The sequence below is a fragment of the Lutra lutra genome, chromosome 1, assembly GCF_902655055.1.
Source record: "Lutra lutra chromosome 1, mLutLut1.2, whole genome shotgun sequence".
Taxonomy (NCBI): Eukaryota; Metazoa; Chordata; class Mammalia; order Carnivora; family Mustelidae; genus Lutra; species Lutra lutra.
Window position 1 is genome coordinate 139,017,037 of NC_062278.1, and position 25,698 is coordinate 139,042,734.

The window sequence follows — 25,698 nt, forward strand, 5'->3', positions numbered from 1 at the left end:
GGCTCTCTGCTCAGCAGGGAGCTTGCTTCCTCCTCTCTCTCTCTGCCTGCCTCTCAGCCTACTTGTGATCTCTATTTGTCAAATAAATAAATAAAATCTTAAAAAATAAATAAATAAAAATAAAATCCAGTGTGTATTTTATCCTTACGGCACATCTCAGTTCGTTCCCTCAGTTTTAAATGGTCAAAGCTAAGTGGAGTCCTACCAGAGCAGTAAAGTTATGTTTCATGGAGAAATATTTCACACTGTTTCCATTTAAAAGTAAATTTTAGGGACGCCTGGGTGGCTCAGTCGGTTGAGCTGCTGCCTTCAGCTCGGGTCATGATCCTGGGGTCCTGGGATCGAGTCCCGCGTTGGACTCCTTGTCCAGCGGGGAGCCTGCTTTTCTCTCTGCCTCTGCCTGCCACTCTGCCTGCTTGTGTTCTCTCTCTAACAAATAAATAAATAAAAATAAAATAAAAAATAAAAAACCTGCTTTCTCCTCTCTCTCTCTATGCCTGCCTCTCTGCATACTTGTGATCTCTCTCTCTCTGTTTCAAATAAATAAATAAAATCTTAAAAAAAAATAAAAGTAAATTTTAAATTGATTAAATGCCATTAAAAATTGAGCTCCTCAGTTGCCCTAGTCACATTTCAGGTACTCAGTAGTTACATGTGTCTGGTGGCCTTTTTATCTGCACAGATCACAGAACACTCCCAGCAGCAAAGACGGCTGTTTCGGACAGTACTGGTCTAAATCCTGAGAATCTTTAATCTTCCAATACAGAAAATTGGACATATTTTTAACATTATAGTCTTGCAATGGCCCAAGTCTCATGAAACTGAGTTTCTGATTATTAAAATTTGTAACTTTAACTCTTAACGTTTGTCATTTCATAATTAGTCACTCGGGAGCTGGCCTCCCTTTGGCCCCAGATATCTTATAACCTCATTAAATGGCCACAGACTAACACCCAGCTGAGGCTGGCCTTGAAGGTGATACAGTTCTGTACAAAGCACAAAGTAAATGCTCTTGCTAGCTGTCTGCTACCAGGATCACTGTTCCTGATTTGACAAGATACAGTGGCACTTAAGATGTCCATTTGGGGGGCATCTGGGTGGCTCAGTGGGTTAAATCCTCTGCCTTCGGCTTAGGTCATGATCCCAGGGTCCTGGGATCGAGCCCCACATCAGGCTTTCTGCTCAGTGGGGAGCCTGCTTCCTCCTCTCTCTCTCTGCCTGCCTCTCTGCCTGCTTGTGATCTTAAAAAAAAAAAAAAAGATGTCCATTTGGTAATCATAAAATTACATTTGGGTATAAATTATTAAGACAGAAAAGCTGGGAGAAGTATAGAAATAGTAGCAGGATTTTAAGGTTAATTTTGAATTTAGGCAGGTGAGCTTGAACTAATGAAAATTGTCTTTTCGGGAGAGGAACTACCACCACTGCCATCACACACACAGGGAAACTATGAAGTGATACAGAGTAAGATAAAGCAATAAGCACGAGTTAGTGACTGTTATTCCGCTCTTTATTAAGGGTCTGAAAGTTCTTCAGGAGCTTCCCATTTGCAGTTTGGGCCCCTCTGAGCCCTCTCTCCCACTGTAAAGATCAGGAAGGCACACAGAGAGCAGAGGTGTTCATTTTTAGAAAGCAGTCCTGTCCTGGAAAAGTATGTTTGGCTCTGCTACCAAGGAATAAGGATCTTCTGAGGTTCTGAGCCCTGGTCTGGTGCCATCCTCTGACCCCCACTCTACAGGGATGGGACTGGGTCCTGGGAATTTGAGACCTTGCATCCTGGCCGACCATAAAGAGAGAGGGCTGATTTTGAATAAACTTTCATTCTCCAGCTCCTCTTGGCTGAGGGAGCTTTCTACATTGTATACCCTACATAGCCAGCGTACCCCAGGACTGTGGTCAGATCTCAAGAAAGCCTCTGGTTTCCCTCTGGGCCTGGGCACTCATCCAACTTTCTGTAATGCTGAAGTGCATTTTTAGGTTGGAGACTGAGTCATTGAAAATGTACCTAAGCGACAGATGGTGAAGCTTATTACTTCCTGCGTTTTGACTGAGTTTTGAATAGTCTTGAAGATCTTTATCTTCCCACCAAAGCTTCAGGGGTATGTGAGTGCTGTGTAGGCATTTTAAATTTTACTCAGAGAACGAGTTGGTGGAATTCTGAGTCTTTCACAAACGGGACTTCCTCAGCTTCCCCTTTAATTTCTTCTTTTATTTAAACTACAATTTATGTACCAGAAACTTGAATTACAGTGTGTATTCTCCATACAGTTATCTCCTGGCATGAGTGTGCCAACCCAACAAAGTAGGTATTATTGCTGTCCCTCTTTTACAGATAAGGACGTAGAGACTTAAGAACATAATTACAGTTTCAAGGTCATGGCAAAGCAGGGGTTTGACCCCAGGACTGTCTGACCACAGGACTCACTGCGTGATGCTGCAGTATGGGATGGTTTTCCTAGAACTGGACCCTAGTGTTTGTATACAGGCGAGCTCCTCTAATTCCCAAGTTTCCTTAGCTGGCAGGGATACTACTACTTATCACTGAGATCTAGTTTCTTCTGCTGTGGTTACTGGTGGGAGAGTCACCGTCATCAGACATGTCAGAGGACCTGGGCATTTAAGGGATATTGATGGTGCTTGTCCCCTCTTATCACAGGTGGCTGTGTTACTGCAACGTGCCCCAGTTCTGCGACAGTCTACCTCGGTATGAAACCACCCAGGTGTTTGGGAGAACACTGCTGCGCTCAGTCTTCACAGTCATGAGACGACAACTCCTGGAACAAGCGAGACAGGAGAAAGACAAACTGCCACTTGAAAAACGAACTCTAATCCTCACCCATTTTCCAAAGTAAGAGAGCACCCTTGCTGGTCTTTGATCCTGGAGCTTGTGATTGATAAACACACACCGAAGCCTGTATCAGTAAGGAGATCAGGAATGCCAGCAAAGGCATCCCAGGGAAGAGGAAGAAGAGACCCTCTCCTTCTCAGCTCCCCTTGTGGGTCTTTTTTGGTATTGCACAGCGAGCGTATCTGTTGTTGGCATGAATTTGTGTTGCTTGCAGACATGGTTCCCTTGGCCCCAGCTCATCCCACCTGGATCCTGGTCTCTGGGTCTCTCAATGGGGTAGTGCTTTGTTTGGTGTATTTAGCTGCCGGGAAGCTAGAGGAGGATGGGGGGAGTGGTCGGAGCAGTTTCCATCTACTCTGCAGGACAACTCAAGTGGATCTTTTTTCCCATCCCACATCTCCAGCGCTTTCGAAGCCTGGTGAATCACTCCTGCCTCAGCTACAGTTAGCCTGCCCCCTCGCTCTTTGTGAACTAGACTCCAAGAGCAGGGCTGGACCGGAATAGAGAGGCTCCCTTCGGAATGATCTTCATGTCTCTCTGCTCAGTTTTTTGTATAATGTACGGAACTCTTGTGCACCTTGCTTCTTGTACCTGCAAGAGCTCATAACAGAAATAATCACTTAAATATTTTTCAGATGAAGGAAATGTGTTTAAATGAATCAGAAGTTTCAGTGCTGGACTCTTGGCCTGGGAAATGCATTTTCAGTGCTAAGAACCAAAAATTTAAACTAAAAGTCTGACTGCTCATGAGGGGCTGAGGGTGCAGTTGCCGACTTGTCTGTGGGCGGCATTCTGCCTAGACCAGCGCTTCTGGTGAAGGAGGCAGAAGATATCATTGGAAAGGGCTTTCTGGGTTCGATAGAGACTTTGTTTTCCACACCATTGAGAACTGCTGGTGTAGAGAAGAGCATTTATTTATTTATTTACTTATTTAAAAAAAAATTTTTTTTTAAATTTATTTGACAGAGAGGGAGATCACAAGTAGGCAGAGAGGTAGGCAGAGAGAGAGAGGAGGAAGCAGGATCCATGCCAAGCAAAGAGCCCGATGTGGGGCTTGATCCCAGGACCCTGGGATCATGACTTAGGCCGAAGGCAGAGGCTTTAACCCACTGAGCCACCCAGGTGCCCCAATTTATTTATTTATTTTTAAAGATTTTATTTGTTTATTTATTTATTTGACAGAGAGATCAGAGGCAGGCAGAGAGTGAGAGGGAAACAGGCTCCCCGCTGAGCCTAGAGAGCCCAATGTGGGGCTTAATCCCAGGACCCTGAGATCATGACCTGAGCCGAAGGCAGAGGCTTTAACCCACCCAGGTGCCCTGAGAAGAGCATTTATTTTTATTTATTTATTTTTTAAAATTTTATTTATTTATTTGACACAGAGAGAGAGATCACAAGTAGGCAGAGAGGTAGGCAGAGAGAGAGGGGGGAAGCAGGCTCCCTGCTGAGCAGACAGCCTGATGTGGTACTCTATCCCAGGACCCTGAGATCATGAGCTGAGCTGAAGGCATAGGCTTAACCCACTGAGCCACCCAGGCGCCCCAGAGAAGAACATTTAAGAGAGGAGGTATTACATTCTTTAACCAAGTACTGATGATGCCCTGTTTTAGTAGGGAAGCTAGATTTTTATGATTAAGTTACTGTTAATTGGATTACCCAGTTTATTTCTCAGGAAAGATAGCTTTAATTTTTAAGAATAAGTTAGGTCCAAAACAACCATAAAAATATTTTTTTGCTAGAAATTAACTGTAAATTCCTTTGCAGTTTAACACAAATCCTAAACTGTGGGTAGAAGATGTCATGTCATGTCATGGGTAGTTCTGGTGAGCTTTAGCTGAACGCCCAATATTTGCAGATAAATCCTAGCATCCCGAGTTTCAGTGTTTTCTTCAGGCAGCCGGTTCCTGAGACTGAGGCATGATAGGAACATTTTGGTATTCTCCAGGGAAGAAGGTTCAGAAGTACTGGAGCTGCCATTTGGGTGTTGCCCCTAAGTGGGTTTGGATCTCTTACGCATGCTCTTGTATCTAGTAGCTGCCTTTTCACTGGTCTGAGCTGCTTTCCTTCAAGATTGAGAGCAGTTTTCTTTTCTTTTTTTTTTTTTTAAAGATTTTATTTATTTATTTGAGAGAGAGAAAGAGAGAGAGCGAGAGCATGATAGGAGAGGGGATCAGAGGGAGAAGCAACTTCCCACTGAGCAGGGAGCCTGATGCGGGACTCAGTCCCAGGACTCTAGGATCATGACCTAAGCTGAAGGCAGACACTTAACCAACTGAGCCACCCAGGCACCCGAGAGCAATTTTCTTATTTCTCTATTACATCTGCCACATAAGCAGCATTTTATATTTTTATAGTTGTCATTCTGTGTCTTTAAGCCAAGGCACAAAGAGGACCCTCCCCCCTGCTCCACCTTTTATGGTACTTAAAGAGAAATTTTAATTACCTTACAAAGTAACAGGATTTTTCCCCCCCCCAAAGCAATTCATTTTGCTTCTTGCAGATATTTGCTAATTATAGTGTGTTATGTTCCTTCATCCCATAGTTCTGGCATGCTTATGCTATTGAGTTAAAAAGTCAGTGCTGGTTTTTTTCTCTTCTCTATTACTAATGGTAGGGTAAAGCTACCACCCACTTCTCCTTTTAAATCCCTTGTCATTGAATATGACAACATGGAGGCTGATGGGGATTTATACCTCTAGCCTTGGCAGCAGAATCACGCACATGGAAGCTTAATGTGCTGGTGGAGTCTTGGGTGCCGGCTCAGGGTGAGAGCTGTGCCTGACCGCACGCCACTCCCCGAGGTCGCTGTGATTCTCACATGCATTTGCAGGGCTCACATCCTTATCTTCCTCCTCTTCATATGGGCCCTTTCTTCCGTCCGCTTGGCTTTAACTTGTGCCTTTCCTTGAGTACTTGGATGGCTCATTCGGTTAAGCATTTGCCTCTTGATTTTGGCTCAGGTCAGTATCTCAGGGTAGTGGGATCTAGTCCTGTATCTCTCAGTGGGGAGTCTGCTTTACTCTTTCTCCCTCTTCCCCTCTCCCACCTTGCACTTGCTCCTGTGCTCTCTTTCTCAACTATATAAATCTTTAAAAAAAATCAGTATGTAAATAAACAAAAACAAAACTTGTGCCTTTCCTCCCATCTACCAGCTTACAAGATTGTTATTAGAAAGGTTCAGCGTCTATATTTTACCCTAAAAGTGATAAATAAACGTGCATGCTGATGAAAATTTGGTTAAGAGAAAACAAAGAAGCAAAAGATTCCTCCCAAAGCCCTACCACTCTGAACTACTTTTAGTGTTTTTAGAGATTTTTGTTTTACGCCATGGATTGTTCTTTTATTCTGCATACAGTTTTGAATTGTATCTATACACAAAGTTCGCCCTCTCTCATGTCATTGCATGAAACTATTCTTTATTATAATAACTATATTTACATATATATAGATAAAACACACACACACAGATATATAGAATATTTTTCCTAAATTAGTAATGGCATTCTTCCTTGGTGAGTCTCTGCAAGGCTTTGTGAAAGAGTGTTCTGATCATACAATTACTGCTAGAGAAGGAGCCTAGAAAAGGAAAAGAAATTTACTTCTGTGATGAAGGGCCGTTGCAGAAATCTTGAGGGCTGTGTAAAATAGGAAGGGGAGAAAAGGCCTCAAGCACTTTCTTCCTCCTCAGCAAGATCACAATGTGATCTCAGTAAGGCTCTTACCTCCTACTGCTGTCAGTCTTTCTGTGATTGGTAAGAAACATACCAAAATGTTTTAACATGTAGCATAATGGTGGCTTGGTTGGAAGTAGAAGTGACTCATGCAGTTTCTGTAAACCGTGAATTAAACTATCGTGTATGGGTAGGTACTCATTCAAATGGTACCTTGTTCTTGAATCTGAGATTTAATCTGAGCAGCAAGTAAGAAGACCCCTCGGGCCTTTCCCTGTCTATTTTCACTTCAACAAACAAACATCTCCCACCCCTGAAATCATTTAAAATCGTGCAGGCATTGATAGGTGAGAAGAATTGTGGTACTTTTAATGATAGGGATAATGATGATGATGATACTGATCCTTGATCACTTGTCCAAAACCTTGATACTGGTGTTTCAGAATTCAAGATTTAAAATATTTTGTAGAGGTAACATGACACATATATTATATATCACAGTTCTAGGGATGGGGACTGTCCCTCTAAATCATATCTACTCATAATCGTAGAAACTATAAATAGTTTTATGTATGTTCAGATCAGATTGTTATGAAATGGGTCATGGAAGATCTTTTTTTAAGAGCTTTTGGGGTTCAGAATTTCAGATACAGGATAGTGAACTCATCATATTCAACCTTTATTACATCATTGCAGCGTGATCTTCATGAGGGCAAGATGTTCACTCGGTCTTCACAGCACCTAACACAGTGCCTGGCACAGGGTAGACGTCCAGCCAGTATCTGTTGAATGGATGAATGGAGCACTTACATGGGGGTCAGGCACCATTTTATGTTGAACATTAGCTTATTTCTTACTGTGAACCTTTGCAGGAATTACTGTTGATATTTCTGTTTTATGGAAGTGGAATCTGAGAAAGAGGAAAGCTAAGAATTTCAAGGATCACAGAAATTGAGTGGTGAGCTCGGCCAGTGGATTCTAGAGCCCAGGTTCTTAGCCATTTTTTTTTTTTTTAATTCCTCCACTAGAATGTATGTGCCTTAAAAAGAGGCTTGTAGAAAGGTATTCCAGTACCAGATGTATAGATTTGTATTGGTATTTTAATCATAATTCTTTAATTTTTGTGTACATAAGTCTAAGGTACTTCATCAAAATTTAATTATCTAGGCCTGTTCTTATGGACTCCTTTTCAGTAAGCCCAGGTAGAGCTTGGCTATCTATATTTCTAACAAGATCTCCAGGTGATTTTTGTGGGTCCCCAAACTTTCAGATCCATTTGGTTTATAACTTGACAAAAAATATAACATAGTAATCAACCACAATCTGATCCTAGCCCTGTAATTTACTAATTGTGGAACTTTGTGCCAGTGATTTAATATCTGTGCTTTAAGTTTTTTTCCTCTGTAAAATGGGTAAAATAATGGATTCTGTGTCATAGGTTTGTTAAGATTACCTGAATTAATAATACATCAACCATTTAGAACAGTGTTTGTAAGAGTTATATACATGTGTGATAATAAAAATAAAATATGTGGCTCTTTGGTTTGATGTGAGGATTTGATAAGAAGTTCATAGAAGAGTATAGGCACATGGCAAGCACTTGATAACTGTTAGCTTTTGGGAAGGACAATGACAGTGGTAATGACAGCTACATAGGTGGTGGAAATTTTTTTTTTTAAAGATTTATTTATTTGACAGAGATCACAAGTAGGCAGAGAGGCAGGCAGAGAGAGAGGAGGGAGCAGGCTCCCTGCCAAGCAGAGAGCCGGATGTGGGGCTCCATCCCAGGACCCTGGGGTCATGACCTGAGCCGAAGGCAGAGGCTTTAACCCAATGAGCCACCCAGGTGTCCCAGATGATGGAAATCTTGCTCTGAGGATGAGGAGTACTCAGTGCAGTGCATTCCTACTGATGGAACACTGTGCAGTCTATCATGTCAAACCATGCAGAATCAGAAGAGAATAAATTTGTAGAAATGCATTTTTAAAATTTGAATATCCTGGAGCGTCCACAGATCATCATCCGAGTCATCATTCATGAGCGTCTTTCTGAGTTGAAAGTGAGATGGTGATGTTGGGGTGCTTGCCATAGATGGTTAGGGCTTTTCTCCCTCTGGTAGTGCATTAGTTTTTTATCTTACTGTTGCTTTTACTCTTGGTGCCTAGGTTCCTGTCCATGTTAGAAGAAGAAGTTTATAGTCAAAACTCTCCTATCTGGGATCAGGATTTTCTCTCAGCCTCTTCCAGAACCAGCCAGCTAGGAATCCAAACAGGTAAATTTCTTTTTGCATAAATTCGAGAACAATCAGGAAATGTTAGTCACAGCTCACTCTGCATTTATTTGCCTTTTTCGTCAAAACATTGAAGAACAGAGCCAGCAAAAAAGTAACACACTGGCAAATCTTGCATCTGCATCTCTGTTAATGAGGAGCGCAGGTGCAAATAAGTTAAAACCAACTCCTCCTTGTACTAGTGGGTTTGCTTAGCTTGCGCATTATAATTTTATAAGAGGTGTAAAATACCACACAGCTTGGCTGTGTAGTCAAATGCTTGCTCTTTTTAAAGACACATAAGGTCTCCGTCCATGGCCAGATATGCCTGGGAATCCGGTCTTGGTCTGCTTTGTGAATCCGTGGTGTCTGGTGGGTGGTGCATCATGGATCAAGGTAGGGAGGTGAGTGGAGAGGAGCAGTCTTGAGTCTCAGGTCATGAGATGCTTCCCGGTGGGGCCAGAGCACCCTTGGCATTGCATTGAGTGGCATCGGCTGGTATTTTTTGACGAAAGAAGAGACATGAGATTTCTGGAGTCACACCGATCCCAGAGAGAGGATCTGAATTGCGGCCTTTGACACTAGGAAGACTCTGGAGAAGTTTAGCAAGACAGGCCAAAGCAGTCATTTGTATGTGGCCACAGGGAAGGAGACTGCAGAATTTCGATGTCAGTTTTTAGTTTATCTAGCTCAGTGTGTAGTATTTTTGCCTCCAGCAAAAAAAAAAAAAAAAAAAAAAATTATAGTCAAAGTCACCTTCCTGAGTACATGGTTCTGTGAATTCTGACAAACACACACTGTATAACCACCTGTATAACCACCAGTGCCATCAAAATACAAAACAGTGGCCTCACCCCAGAAAACTCCTTTGTAACCCTCCGTCGTCCGTTCATTGCCCTGCCTCCAGCCTTGGCAACCACTGGTCTTGCTCTTGTTCCTGGAGTCTGCCTTTTCTAGAATGTCATATGAATGGAATCGTATGGTACACCATTTTCTGAGTCTGACTTCTTCTTTCACTCCACGTAATACATTTGAGAAGGTGATTAAAAAAATATTTTTTTTCATCTAGAGCCCAAGTTTGGATGCAGATATAATTAAATCCCTACCAAGCAGAGTACTTAGGGAATGAGGTAGTTTGGCTTGGATCAGATCCTTTTTGTTTGAATTCTCGTTTTTAGAGGCTTGCGTTTTTAGCATGGTCAGGACGTGTTCTCTGTGTGGCTGGGCATATCCCCTGCATTGCGCTCTCTGTCCCTGTGCTCTTCACTTTATCTTGATCTCATCTGGTTTTCAAATGACATCTCTCCCACAAACCCTTTCCTTACTCTTCCCGTGCCTCCCATACTCTTCCAAACTTTCACAGAACCTTGAATATATCTTATCTTTGGTTCTCTTAACTTGGCTGCCCTGTGGCGTCACTCGTAATGATTTAAAATAATACTGATTGCTGAGGCTTTTCCCGAAAGAGTGATATAATTGGTCTTGCCTAGACATTGAGACTTTTAAAAGCTCCCCAGCTGATTCTGATGTGCAGCAGTATTTGAGAACTGCTCTGTCATACAGCACTTAACTCTTGCTATCCTAACCCTGTTTTTCTATAAGCCTTGTCTCCTCTGAGTTTGACTCCTGGGTGAGAGACCGTTTTCCACAATAATAATAACAACATACTTCCGTTAAGTGCTTCTCTATGAAGTTTGCTTCATATGAAAGCCTTAGCACAAACCCTGAAAGGTGGGTATTATTATCCCCTTTATGTAGATGAGAAATAGAAGCTGTGAGAAGAGCACCAGGTGGGTCCACAGGCAGAGCTGTGGGATTCCTTAACTGCTTCCTTTCGTGAAGAGCTGGACTCTAGCCACCAGCCCGCAGTACTGCTCTGGCATGTGCTGCAGACGTGCAGGCAAATGCCTGTGGGAGGAACCTGTGAAGAACACAGCGTCTTCCTTTGGGCAGGGGACAGCAAAGCTGACAACTGAAGTTGACAGCAGGGTCGGCTTTGTTCTTTTCTGGAGGCTATTCCCAAGAGGATTCCTCTCCCTCTCTGAAAACTCCCCTTGACCCTTGCCTGCTCAAAGTGCTTCCCAGTCTGTTTGGCTTCCAGCACATTCTGTGCCGTAGCACAGGATGGAGAAGGTACACGTTGTCTCTTGACTCGGGATTCCACATTTATTCTGTGACGAAGGTTGTAACCCAGTTGAGCTGTATTGTCCTCTTTAATACTACCCAAAGCTGTCAGAAGCAGACTGCCTTTTCCTGTTCTTCTGTAATTGCAGTGTGTTCTCTGGGGGGAAGGAAGAGTGTAATCATCTACTTAATTGGCATGTCTGCACGTCTCTGCAGCTGTGATAAATGACATTTGTAATGATGGCTCTGAAGTTTTGCAAGATACTCAGATACTCAGACGTCTTCAGAGTCACCGGAGTTCCTCTTTGTGTGGAATCCCTCCAGTGCACTTTGAGATTCAGAAGACCTGTATCCTGGAAGCGGAGCCACATAGCCTGGCACTTAAGTGTATTCTGAGCGCTATGGAACGCTGTCTCTGTTGCTCCATTCACTGCCTCCATCACTTTATTGGCTGTTCAGAACGTTCTCTGGGGGCTGAACGGTGGCTGTGTTGAAACGTAGTTGAACACTCACTCTGGGCACCCAGCCGCCCTGCCTTACTCTGTCCTGTATGAGACCAGTGCCACTGAGAAGGTCTATGTCCTTCATCTGCTCTCACCCCATTAGCTACAGATCAGCAAAGCAATGTCCTATTTCCTACAATGGCTTTATAAAACAAAACAAAATGGAGAAGTTTTTTATTTGTAAACACTCCCAACTTACAGAAAAGTTGCAAGAGTATGACCAAGAAATCTTGCATATTACGTCTCCTTTCCCCAGATTCACTACTTATTAACATTTGGCCATATTTGCTTTATCTTCTCCTCTTTTTTTTTTTTTTTTTTTTTTACCTAAACTGTTGGAAAGTTGCAAACATCATGCCTCTTTACTGAGCTCAGTGGGTATCTCCCAAGAACAAGGACATTCTCTTACTTCACAACAGCACAGTTATCAAAGTAAGGAATTTAAGCTTGATGCAATATTATTATCTAACCTGTGGACTGCTTTCCATTGTGCCTCTTATCTCAGTCATGTGGTTTATAGCAATTTTTGTGCCGCTTCATGAGGCACATGATGTTGGCCTTTTTCCTTGTTGTGGGGATAAGCTTGATCACTTGGCGACGGTGGTCTTTTCATGGTTTCTCTGCTGTAGCGTTAACCATTTTTCCTTTGGCAATAAAGTGTTTTTTTGTGGAGAGATACTTTGAAATTATCCTGTCTTCATGAAAATTATACTCCCAAGGTTTAGCCTGCACAGATGATTCTTTTTTTTTTTTTTTTAAAGATTTTATTTATTTATTTGAGAGAGAGACAGTGAGAGAGAGAATGAGCAAGGAGAAGGTCAGAGGGAGAAGCAGACTCCCCATGGAGCTGGGAGCCCGATGCGGGACTCGATCCCGGGACCCCGGGATCATGACCTGAGCCGAAGGCAGTCGTCCAACCAACTGAGCCACCCAGGCGTCCCTGCACAGATGATTCTAACCTGAATCAATTATTATATGCTGGCGCCAAATGTTTTTTGTTTTGTTTTGTTTTTCCCTCCTTAACATCCATCATTCCTTCCTTTTTATTTATTGATGTTCTCCTTTGAGGAAGACTTTTACCTTCTTGCCCACTTATTTATTTATTTATTTATTTATTCTTTTATTATTTTTTTCAATATGGACTCAGATCTCCTTGATCTATCCAATGGGCTATAATCTGTTACTTACTATATTATATCCTCACATTGGCCCCAAGGCTATTTTATTTTATTTTATTTTAATCAGTGAATTAATCTTTAAAGATTTTATTTTTAAGTCTTCTCTACACCCAGTGAGGGGCTTGAACTTACAACCCCAAGATCAAGAGTTGTATGCTCCATCCCCTGAGCCAGCCAGGTACCCTTTTATTTTGAAGATGACTTTGTTGTGGTGTTAGGCAGGAATGGGATGGCTGCATGTGCACTTGGTTCCTTATTGCCTAAGAAAGGAGTCACCTAATACCTTTTTTTCTTTTTGGGGCCAGTCATCAGTCCACCTCCTGTAGCTGGGACCATTTCATATAATTCAAACTCATCTTCTCTTGAGCAACCTAATGGAGGGAGCACCAGTCCTTCCTGCAAAGGCTCTTCTGGGCTTGAGGCAAACCCAGGTAAGCTCTTAACCGGGCATAAGAAGAGGCTGTGATTTGCTGTAGAAGTTCTGTTATCTGGGGAGTGCCATAGGTAGAGTTAGACCAACTACAAATTGTGCATGTCCAGGATTTCAATGGCTGGAAATCACGTTGAGCTATACTGGTTAGTTATTGCTATGCAACAGAGGAACCCAAAGCGCAGAGACTTCAAACTGTAGTCGTTTATTATCGTAGCTCACTCATTCTGTGTGTTTGCTGGAAGGTGGCTGATCTCAGCCAACCTCATTCAGTCTTTACTAGGCTTGCTCATGAGTCTCCCTGTTGACCGGGAGCTCTGTTCTGGGCTTGGCTAGAACACTTAAGCTGGAACTTCTCCGTTCCACATACTTCTCATCCTCCTCCTGGGATCCCTGGGCTGCTTTTCTTTTTCTTGGGGCAGAATATGTCCTTCTGAAGAGGCCAGAAGCACCAGAGAACAAGTAGAAATACATACAGTTTCTTGAAGCCTAGGCTCAGAACTGGTATTGCATCACTTATGCCTTATTTTGTCATCTAAGGCCATTACATGGTCAAACTCAGAGTCAAGGGGTGGAGAAATGTGCTCTGCTTCTTTTGTAGGGAGAACCACAAAGTCATATGGCAGAGTGTGGATACCAGGATGCAAAGAATTTGGCCACTAATGTAATCAGTCATGTGGGCAAAAAACATCTCCTAATCCTGCACGCATTTCACAGTCACAGAATGTTTTGAAGGTTGCATTTCTGTCCACAGACTTGACATTGAACAAATCTTGGGTATGACCAAAGTTTGACATTAAAGAAGTGGCATAAGAGAGGGAAAGAAGAAAAATTTAAATGTGGGACCACATATTTAGTGTATGTGACACTGTTTACTCTCTCTCACTTCCGAGGGAGGCATCACTAATCAGTCCCAAAACTCTTTGCCGGTAAGCTGGGATATAGCCTCAGATACTTTCTTACCATAACTCTATTAGCAGTGTATCAATTCTGGGGCATACTACTTCTAAACCTCAGCTACAAAATAAGTATTTCATAGCATTACTCTTGGGGAATCATGGAACTTGAAAGCTTCTTGGTCAGATTACTGAAAATATTCTCATTTACCTTTAATAACAACTAAAAAAGTTACAAAAACAAGAACTCAACAAAAGCCATTTAGTAAGTGACATAATGTTTTTGAAAGCTTCTCTTATAGATAAGGTACTTTACCTTGTTCTGTTCTGTTAACTAAAGATGGTGAGAATGCTCTGTGGAAATGTACTTAGTGGGATTCAGACATGGGGAATAATTAGATTTGAACATCTAAAACATTTTAAAATTTTTAATTATAAAAATAAATTCATATTATGATGGCGGGGGGAGCCAAGCATGATAGTAGAAAGGACAAAAAGTCACCACATAATCTAAGGAGGAAAATTTTCTTTGTCTTTTCATGGCCTTTCCCAGCATGTGACATGTTGAGAATGGCCCTGCTCATTTGTGAGGTATCATTTTATGGCAAAAAAAGCATTGTGAGAGATAAAGAGGGTTATTTTATAATGAAAAAACTAAATTCACCAGCAAGATAAAACATTTGTATATTTCAAATATGTATAGACGTATACATAATATACACATATATACACATATAATATACACGTATACATAATATACACATACTATGCATACACACATGTATACATACGTACATACATGAGAGAATTAACCACAAAGAGAAATAACCTCATCCACAAATAGTTGAAGGCTCAAAGCAACATCTCCGAATAATTCATAGTTCAAGCAGACACAGCTATCATTAAGGATATAGAAGCCCTGAAAACATAATTAGTAAGCTTAATCTGGTGGATGTACAGAGATCATTATTGCTAAAAGTCAGAAAATCACACTATTTTCAAGAAGACACAACACATTTACAAATAATTGGTAGTATTTTACATTCTCAAGTAAGATTAAAAAATTTTTGGTGTTTTGTTACCATATGGACCATGTTCTTTGACCACAAAGGGACTAAATGTAGAGATTAGTAATCATGATAATTGAAATCACCCTTGCATTCACATATGAGCAAATACATGCCTTCATAACTCATACAGCAAATAAAAAAAATTATCATAGAAAATATTCAGAATGGATCTGTGGTTGGCAGTTACTGTGACCTCCTCCTTTTTCTTTCCCATCTTCCGCTCTTGCCCCTTCCCTGGGTAAATGGAGAGTGACTTCCATGCCCATCAGTGTTCACAGAAAGTTAGTTAGATTAGTGGGCATGTATTACCTGCTTTGTGTTTAAGATCATCCATTGTTTGCCCTTTTATTTTGATCATCACAGGAGAAAAGAGGAAAATGAATGACTCTCATGCCTTGGAGGAGGCCAAGAAACCCCGAGTTATGGGGGATATTCCAATGGAATTAATCGACGAGGTCATGTCTACCATCACAGACCCTGCAGCAATGCTTGGACCAGAGGTCAGCAGGGTAAACAGGAGCAGCCCAGCCACCTGGTAGACCCCTTTTGTTTTCCTGGCCACTCCAGCTCTTGGAAACGGGGGTGGTATCATTGAGATAGAGGGTGTTATGCTATCCTGGTTTGCGTTTAACCAGCTGTTCATGGTGTGGAGGGCAAGACAAGCTGGTGGAGAGGTGATTCCCTTGATAAAATATCACATTACAGAGAAACATACTAATAATACCACACAGTTGAAGGCACTCCCACCTCCCTAATCTCTTAATCTGGAAATATTTAAATCCTCATAAATGTTAGAAACATTCCATGATAAAGAACCATGGTTTTTGGTTTTTTTGTTTTGTTTTGTTTAAGATTTTATTTATTTATTAGAAAGAGAGAGATGACAGAGAGCACAAGTTGTTGGGGGGAGAGGGAGAGGCAGGCTTCCCACTGAGCAGGGAGCCTGATGCTGGGCTTGATCCTAGGACCCTGAGATCATGATATGAGCCGAAGGCAGTGCTTAACTGACTGAGCCACCCAGGCATCCCTGAGATCCATAGTTTCTTTATTTAGATTCACCAGCTGTTAACATGTTGCATTTGTATTACCTCTGTCTTTCTCTCCTATGAACCATTTTGAACCATTTCAGAATTCAGTATAGATGTCATAACATTTCACCTCTATATTTTCCTGTTTCTTAAGATGAAGACTACTCTTTTACATTACCATGTAACCATGTAGTACCAGGTAACCATGTAGTTACCACTATCAGAAAATTTAGCTAGGTTATATTTTCTAATGCATGGATTTGCAAACTACAGCCAAATCTGGCCCACTGGCTGTTTTTGTAAATAAAATATTATTGAAACATTATTTATGTCTTCCTTGCACTACAAGAGCAGATTTGAATAATTAAGACAGGTGATGTATGACCTGCAAAGCCTAAAATACTGTATCTGGCCCCATTATAAGAAAGTTTGCTGACCCCTGGCCTAATGTATAGAGAGCCCATATCTGAATCCCCACGTTAACCATATTATGTCCTTAGAGCATTTGTTCCTGTTGTTGAAGGATCAGGCAGGGATCATGAATTGCATTTAGGTTCTTTCTCTTCATCTCTTTAGTCTCCTTTAATCTAGAACAGCTACCCAGTCCTTTTTTTTTTTTTTTTTTTTTAACGGCAGTGCCATTGTTAAAAGAGTCCTGCTCACTAGTTTTATGTAAGCACCCCTTTGGATTTGTCTATTTACTCGTGATTGGATTCAAGTAAAGCAGTTTTGGTAAAAGCTCCTTTATTGCATTGCATCCAAGGCAGTTTAAGACATTTCTGGGGCTCCTGGGTGGTTCAGTCAGTTAAGCGCTTGACTCTTGATCCAGGGTCATGGGTTCAAGCCCTGTGTTGGGCTCCACGCTGGGCTTGGAGCCTACTTTAAAAAAAAGAAAAAAGACATATCTGACAGCTTCCAGGAAGTAAAGAACTGGCTTGGAGATTATTTGGTAAAGTATCTTTTAAAAATTTTTTAGTGTGGCTCTGCTACATCAGTTTTCAATTTGTCATGCTTCTGAGATACTTATTTTATGGTATTGAGGATAAGTCAGAGAACTAGAATAGAATGTTTTAAGAGAAAGACCTCTTTGTAAGATTATTCCTCACATTTCCTGGTAGATATCCAGTCCTGGTATCTAAGACTGTAGACCTTTTGTGGGCTTGTCTCTCAAGGGTTTAGTAACTTCACAGGTTAGTTTAGCTCAGGTTTTTCAGCTGTGAAGTATGGATGTCAGCACACATTTCAAAATTTGTTGGGTAGATTTGATAGTGTAATGAGGTTGGCTTGTACAGGCTTGCACAGGCTTGCACAGGCAGTTGTTAAATTTTCAAGAATTTTGTGAGCTGAGTGTTAAATATGTTGGTAGCTTGAAATTGACCACAGTTGCCCTGGTCACCTGGGCAGCCTGTGTAGACCAGTGGGATGAGCAAGTGCTCCCATTTGGGGCTTTTCTTCCCTGGGGGACTGTTGAACATTTACCCGCATACCCCTGGGTGGATTAAATAGAGCAGGGGAATAAGGTGCTGGCACAAGGTTGTGCTGCCAGCTGCAGCTGAGAGTGGGACGGCAGATATCCTCAGACAGAACACTGTCTTCCAAAAAGAGGTACTAACACCATAAATGTGACTGCCACTGTTGGGACTGTGATGGGAATTTTGCGGCTCAGTTACCCTGAGGGTCCTGTAAAGCTTAGCCAGGTGGGATTCCTCAAACCAGGAGTTCGTACACAGGACAAATCTGGTCTGCTCAACCCCTGCCCCCCCCTTGTTAAAAAAGATTTTATTTATTTATTTGAGAGAGAGAGAATGAGAGAGCATGAGATGGGGGATGGTCAGAGGGGGGAGGGTCAGAGGGAGAAGCAGACCCCCTGCCGAGCAGGAAGCCTGATGTGGGACTCCATCCCAGGACTCCAGGATCATGACCTGAGCCAAGGGCAGTTGTGTAACCAATTGAGCCACCCAGGCACTCTACCCCCTTCCCCTTTTAAATGTTTTATTGGAGCTCTACTACACTTATTTATTTATTCATTCATTCATTCATTCATTCATGAGAGAGAGAGAAGGTAAACAAGTAGGGGGGAGGAGCAGAGGGAGAGAATCCCCAAGCTGACTCCCTGCTGAGTGTGGAGTTCTCTGTAGGTCTCGATCTTACAGCCCAAATCAAGAGTTTGACACCTAACCAACTGAATCACTCAGACAACCCCCTCCCCGGCCACCATTCGTTGATATATGTCTATGTCTGCTTTCACACTACAGCAGGGTTAACTAGTTGCCACAGAGACCTTATATTTACTATATGGCCCTTTACAGGAAAGTTTGATGGCTCCTAAGCCAAATATCCATGTATACACATGATACTCTAATCTCTCAAAATGCTTTATCTCCCGTTTCCGTTTTATAACTTGTGTATGTTGTTTGGGTCCCTGAAAATTCACAAATGTGTATCTTATTAGAAGAAATCAGAGAAGCATGGAGGTGTCCCATCCACATTGTCTTAAGAGAGGAGTTGTGTATAATTTTTTCTGTCTCCTGCAGACCAATTTACTGTCGGCACATTCAGCCAGGGACGAGGCAGCAAGGCTAGAAGAGCGCAGAGGTGTGATTGAATTTCATGTGGTCGGCAATTCCCTGAACCAGAAACCCAACAAGAAGATTCTAATGTGGCTGGTCGGTCTCCAGAATGTGTTCTCGCACCAGCTGCCCCGGATGCCAAAAGAGTACATCACACGGCTTGTCTTTGACCCGTAAGTGGGACTTGGCTCTTTCTTTCTTTCTTATTTACTTTTTAAATGAAGGGGGAACCACTCAGATAGTGGAAGTAAACCAGGGTCAGCTTCCGAATCCTGCTGCCTCTTGTCACACTGGGGAATACAGAGCCACATCAAGGTAATTGCCACGACTAAAAGCAGTCAGATGAATTTTTCAGGAATTCATACATTTCTTTGTTAATAAAATGAAGCTCTGTATTTTAAGTTGCTGGTGACTGTCCTATGGTTCATTCATTATAGCAGTGAAGAAATATAAGCACCAAGTAGATGTCCTACTTTGCCATGCTCAAAACAGTCTTGAATTTGGTATTTTAAGTCGGTACTGCTGTTGCTGGGTCTTAATTTAGGGAAAATTATTGGGCTATCAGATAGGTACATTTGAAAATCCATTGCTTTAAATAAAATAACACCCAAATAACAGAAAACCTAAAGTTCTCTAATTGAATGTACTTTAACATACATAGCCTAGCAGCCTATATGGAATGTGATCTCTTAATGTGACAATTCAGTGACATCTGAGACAGAAGTTCTGACAGGATTCTATAATTCAGGGTTTGGTAAATTGTATGTGAGGATTTTGTATTCTCTTCTATAATATTTCTGTAATATTTTTGAGTCAGAGTAACCCTTCAGAAACATATCCTGCATTTGTCCATGAGTTAGTGCTTTCCCTCCAAACCTGCACTGCGGGTCCCTTAGCATTGAGCATACCACCATTCCAGTACAAGTCAGCACCTCCACACATAGCTTATTCTTTATTTATAAACCTCAGACCCTTCTTAGGTGGCCGGCATTTTGTTGTGATGGAAGCCCTGATGAATGAAGTCTTGTGCCCGTGAACTTGCTCTAAAAAGTGCACATTAATAGGGTTTTACCTAGATAGTGTGTAGATAAGGGAAGGTTCCATAGAAACTCAAGAAAAACATTCTCTTCCCTTTCCTGTTTGATTAATAAGGAACCCCCCCAAAAGTATTTTTGTATAACCAAAATAGGTAAAACTTTGCCATAATCTCATTCTTTCAGGAAACACAAAACCCTTGCCCTAATTAAAGATGGCCGTGTTATTGGTGGTATCTGTTTCCGCATGTTCCCATCCCAAGGATTCACAGAGATTGTTTTCTGTGCCGTAACCTCAAATGAGCAAGTCAAGGTAAGAGGGACCCAACGTGTTAGAAGAAAAGCAGAATATGGTGCTTCTCACTAAAGCTGCAGAGTTTGGGCAGGTCTGTCTGTCTGTGCCACATCCACAGAAGGCTCGAAGTGGAGTTCAGGACTTCCTGAGAAGAGTTCTCTTGCTGCAAATGTCTGTGCATGTGTGTGAAGAGAGCGAATGTTCCACATCCCAGCAGGTCACGTTCTACCAGGGCTTTGTTGGGATTTGGGGGGAGGTACAAGGACTCCACACAGCCCCAAGTGCAACTGAAGTATAGTGTATGACAAGTGAGGGGAGGTTTGAAGATAAATCTCCCTGCTCGTTGTTAGCTTACATGTGCGCACACATGCACACACACAGCCGGTGACACTGAACCACCAGAAAGGATATGGTGAGATGTGGGTTATTACACTCAAGAAAAAAGTCTTATGGCTTTGTCCCTAAAGGTGGTCAAAGGCTAAAGAAATTCTGTAAAGGAAGTCATGGAAAATTTGAATAAATTTATGACTCAGTTTTAGAAGTATTCCTGCAGGGTTTGGAATGTGGGGTTTCTTTGGTGTGTGTGTGTGTGTCTAATTGACCCTCCCAAGTGTCCTTGTCACTGGTCCCTTCATCCCCGGAGTTAGGCTGTTTCACTGAAACTGCAGCTGGTGTTGTGTTGGAACTGGAATAAAGTGTAGACTGTCTGTCTGCAGAAAGACCTCCGGTGTAGTGTCTGTTGTGTCCTGCTCTGCTGCTGCCCTCAGGAAAACAGAACCAGGAAAAGTGTCTTTAAACTATTATTCGTTTGGTATTTTAGGAACCCTAAAGAGGGTCATGCAGAACTAGGGCAAATGGGAAAGATAAGTAGCTCAGGGTTAGGCAGTTGCTGAAAAAAGTGACTGGAAAGTCTAAGGCACTGTTAACCTAATGAAATAAAATGCGACATGCAAATGTGAGCCATGCATGTAATTTTAAGTTTTCTAGTAACCACATTAAAAAAAAAAAAAAGGGAAACAGACCACAAAGTTAATTTTGAAAACATATTTTATTTTACCCACCATATCTTGAGAGGTGTCCCTGCACTGGCAGGTACTCATGGCACAGAGAATTACTGATGAGACATTTTATATTGTTTTGTATTCAGTCCCCGAATGTAGGGTGTGTTTTACACTGCAGCACATCTCAGTCTGGACCAGCCATATTTCCGGTGCCCACTGGGCACATGTGACCAGCGCTCCCATATTGGGCAGTGCAGGCCTAGGGACAAGGTTGTCTTCTCCAGCTGCAAAGAAGCAGTGCCATTTATAAAAACCGACAGGAAGTCACTGGAAGGAATCCTTCTCTGCTTGAGGGCTGAAGCCAGTGCTGTGGGTACTTTTGTTTTCATTAAGAGCTTTGTTCCACCCAGCCGTTAGAGCTGCTGTGATTTCTTCTCACAAAGCACAAGTGGGCCTTTTTTGTCTTTGACTCAGAGTGCTAAGCATCAAAGGATAAACAAAACCATCAGTCATACATCTGTCATTCTGACCGGGGAGGGTGAGGGCCCAGGTTTGCCTGAAACCTGTGTCTGGCGCTTTTGCAAGAAATTCTGACAGTGTGTCTTTAGATGGTGCTGTTGCTATGCTTATCACTTTAAAAATTTTTTTCCCTAGTCAAAGTGAGAATTCAAGTATCCAGAGTTCAGAAACTTACTTAGAAGGAAAATTTGTTTGGCTTTTTTCATAGGGAGAGATTGCTGGCACATATGTCTTTGGTTTATAATTTCAGAAAAAGATTACAAAATTTTTGTCTTTAGAGAAAGCTACACCAACCAAGCACCTTGTTTGGAGAGGTTGATTAAGGTTGACTTGGACACTTTAAGGGATACCAGAGGGAAACTAAAGATATTTAATATGAATTGGATGCTTTGTCTTATTACTTCCCAGAAGGGCAATTTATTTTTTCCAAACCATGTAATTTTCTAAAGACTTGCAGGAAGGTGTCCAAACATTACAAACTCAGTAGGAAGAACTAGAAAAAAAAGCCACGTTTTGTAAATGATTAGAAACTGTAGTTCTAGAAAATGAAGATTAGTCTCTTCTAGAAAATGAACGTTAGTCTTTCACAATTGAATGGAATGGGTAAGTTATGAAAGGCAGTGCTGGGGGCACCTATTTGGAAAAATAACTCAAGTTTTGTAAGTGGAGGTTTTAGATTTTTATTTACTATGTTAAAAATCTTGGCTAAGTGATACTTTGAAATTTGCATTCACTCATTTTAGAGAAGCAGGCTTACATATAAATTCCTGTGAATGCTTTAAATAAGATTTGTATGTAAATTTATCTTGCTCAAAGCACACACAAGATGACATTTCAGAATTTGCGTGAAAAGCTCATCACCTGGTTTTAGAATTATCTTGTCATCTAAGAACTATTTGGATTTGAAATCGTGCAGATTTAAAGTTACATAGCTAATATTTATATATCATATATTTTTTAAAAGATTTTATCTGAGAGACAGCATCAGCAGGGGGAGGAGGAGGGGCAGAGGGAGAGGGACAAACAGACTTCCCCATAGAGAGGGGAGTCCAACCTGAGCCAAAGTTAGACACTTAACTGACTAAGACACCCAGGTGCCCCAATATCATAAAAAATATTTAAATAAACACTGAAATTGCTTGATGGGATTTAGAAAAAAAACTCCTTTGGTGGTAGTTAAAAATAAAGGCCCACAAGGGGTGTCTGGGTAGCTCAGTCGTTTGAGGGTCTGACTCTTGACTTCAGATCTCAGGATCAGGAATTCAAGCCCCATGTTGGTCCATGCTCAGTTTGTAGCCTGTCATGGGGCTGGAGCTCACAACCCTCACATTATGACCTGAGCTGAAATCAAGAGTTGGACGCTTAGCGGACTGAGCCACCGAGGCGCCCTGCCTTTTTCTGTATTATAGATACAAATGCATCACTTTATATTAACACAATAGATATATGCGTTGGGTCTCAAATGCAAGCCACAGATATATAATTGTAAAATTTTCTAGAAGCCATAGTTTAAAAAGTAAGAAGAAACAGGTGAAATTAATTTTGATATTTTTTATTTAACTTAGTGGGTCTAAAATATTGTCATTTCAACATGTAATAAGGATAAAATGTTATTGAGGGTTTTTTTTTTTTTTTCTCTTTTTCCTGATGTGTATTTTACACACTCTAGTACATCTCAGTTTTGGCTAGTCACATTTTAGTTGCTCAAAAACCACATGTGGCTACTGGCTACCATATTGAACAGCACAGCTCTATACTCTCACTACATATTTATGTATTTATCTTCCCCATTTTACCATCTCCTCAAGGAGGGAGACATTTCGTTCCTCTTTTTATTCAAGTTGTTTGAAATTTAAAATATATTAGTATTGTAAAATGTTTGGGAAAAACTAAAATGTCCTTGGGTAACATCAGTGGAAGAAGAATTTCTTGAGGAAAGAGGTAGTAATACTCTTCTCCTATTTACCAGGCAGATCATTCCCTAATTATTATGTTTGGTCCTTCCAGGCTTCCAAAGGGCAATGTTATACAGGAGAAAGCCCAGAAAAGAGTGATTAGATTAGTAAGGGGTCTTCCAGTCAATGCCTTTTAAGGAATGACGGAAACCTTGATGATACTTCACGGGGGGGTTTGGGAGGTAGGGATGGGCATGAAAGAGTATGGTCTTTAAAGGCTTGAAGAATTGTTAAGAGCAGGAATGAGTCTTTGTTCCTCTGAAAATAGAACTAAGGTCAAGAAGTAGAAATAACAAGGGGTCAGATCTCAAATAAACGTTAGGAAGAACTCCCCAACTGAAGATGACCTGGTTTACCTAAGGACCAAGGGATGTCCCTGTGCTGGAGGTTTCTGACAGCTCACCTTTTCAGGGTAGATGGCAGAAGATTTCTAACATCACATGGAGTAGTGATTTCTAAACATCCTTTTCCCCCTGTGGTATTGCAGTTCCATGAGATCATACCTGTAAGCACATTTGAGTCCTTTAGAAAAGTGTGTCACCAAATTCTAAAATATTTATGTGAAGATATTTGTGTTGGGATGCTTGGATTTACTTTCACCTCTTTTAATGAGGTTCTAAAACCGCCACTTTAAATTTATAGATATTTTCTAACCTTTGTACTTCACTGAAAAACCTGGTACTTGCATATTTTTTTTCATATTTTTCATATTTCTATCATTAATTTATTCAACATTGTTCACTGTCTTTAATTTACTTCCTTATGTCCTCTGGCTCACTTAGAGACTCTGGATTTTGTAGACCTTGCTTGGAAAAGTTTGATAAGACAAAAATGAAAATCCTGTGTATGGGATATGATACATTTCTTTGGAAGAGTTGCTGATTTGTATACATTCAGGAAACACTTGCGTTAGTTAATATTCTAGTAAAGATTAGCTTTTCATTTACATAGCTCTTTGCATCACAGGTTCTCAAATACTTTAAAGATAAGAAGAAATCATAATCAGTGTTAACTCCCCAAGCTTCTTTGTTAACATTCAGCATGTAGTCTTTAGGTTTGAGCCACAGCTTACAGCCTTGGTGTGTTACTTCCAAAGAACCAGAAACTTGTATTTAAACTGATGATTGTATCTCAGGTCAAGGATTTTGAATTTATTGGTTTTGTGGGTCGTTTTCAAAGTTCAGAAATTCAGGAAAGGGTGTGTTAGTATTATGTTGATAAAATATATCAAAGTACCAATTCCTAAATTTGCCAGTGCTTCTGAGTGAATCTTTAGGAATGGATTATCTTTTTTCCAGAATCGAATATGTTTAAGTGTTAACTAACTTCCACATAGGGCTATGGAACACACCTGATGAATCACTTGAAAGAATATCATATAAAACATGATATCCTGAACTTCCTCACATATGCAGATGAATATGCAATTGGTTACTTCAAGAAACAGGTAAGTTTTTCACTGTGCAACCCTGTTCTGTCATTTCTTTTCTTTTCTTTTTTTTTTTTTTAAGATTTTATTTATTTATTTGACAGAGAGAGATCACAAGTAGGCAGAGAGGCAGACAGAGAGAGAGGAGGAAGCAGGCTTCCCGTCAAGCACAGAGCTCGATGCAGAACTCGATCCCAGGACCTGAGATCATGACCTGAGCCGAGGGCAGAGGCCTAACCCACTGAGCCACCCAGGCGCCCTGTCATTTCTTTTCTTAATATATACTCAGGTAGCCTTCATCTAAGGAAGTTTTTCCCCCTAGCATTTTCTATTTATAAGAAGGACATGCACTACTTGTTAATCCTTAAGCCAGGACTAAGCTTCAGATTTTAGTGGAGGTTATAACCAGGACAGTAAGTACGAGAGATTTGTTGAGTGAATGAATGAATGCCATCTATAAATGAAGTATAATATTGCATCGTGGAATTCTAAAATATGGTATCCCCAGGCTAAGGAGAAATTCCCAAGGCTAGGTGAGTAGTGTTCTCCATGAATAAGAGAAATAGATTCAGTCTGTGGAAATCCTCCATTTATGTCAGCAGAAAGAAAGTTATGAATATTATGAAGGACTTCTTAGAGTCCTTTTTTGGCAGCACACAGCAGGCTAGGAGCTTGGCTGCCATCTTGGTCCTTTCTTACCAGAAGTTTTCCCCTCAACTTTTTAAAGATTATTCATTGGCTGCATATTTTTTTAAATAATGCTTTATAATTCCTAAACATTTTCATTTACTTTTCTAACTACAAAAGTAATGTAAAGTTACTGTAGAAGTTTTGGAAGGCATAGTAAAGTAGAATGAAGAAAAATCAATTGTAATTCT

General features: G+C 41.1%; 1 protein-coding gene across 5 annotated transcripts in view; it reads left to right on the forward strand.

Annotated features, from left to right (window-relative positions):
• The window catches only part of KAT2B (lysine acetyltransferase 2B), a 102,991-nt gene that overhangs the window by 59,824 nt on the left and 17,469 nt on the right, over window positions 1-25,698 (forward strand). For 4 of the 5 annotated variants that reach the window (XM_047737840.1, XM_047737822.1, XM_047737857.1 and 1 more), the window contains 7 exons: window positions 2,657-2,848; window positions 8,685-8,791; window positions 12,899-13,024; window positions 15,353-15,498; window positions 18,552-18,760; window positions 19,808-19,934; window positions 24,728-24,838. In XM_047737840.1, coding sequence (XP_047593796.1) covers window positions 2,657-2,848; window positions 8,685-8,791; window positions 12,899-13,024; window positions 15,353-15,498; window positions 18,552-18,760; window positions 19,808-19,934; window positions 24,728-24,838 — 1,018 coding nt within the window. The remainder of the gene's footprint in view (window positions 1-2,656; window positions 2,849-8,684; window positions 8,792-12,898; window positions 13,025-15,352; window positions 15,499-18,551; window positions 18,761-19,807; window positions 19,935-24,727; window positions 24,839-25,698) is intronic. The other variant, XM_047737831.1, reaches the window with a different exon arrangement.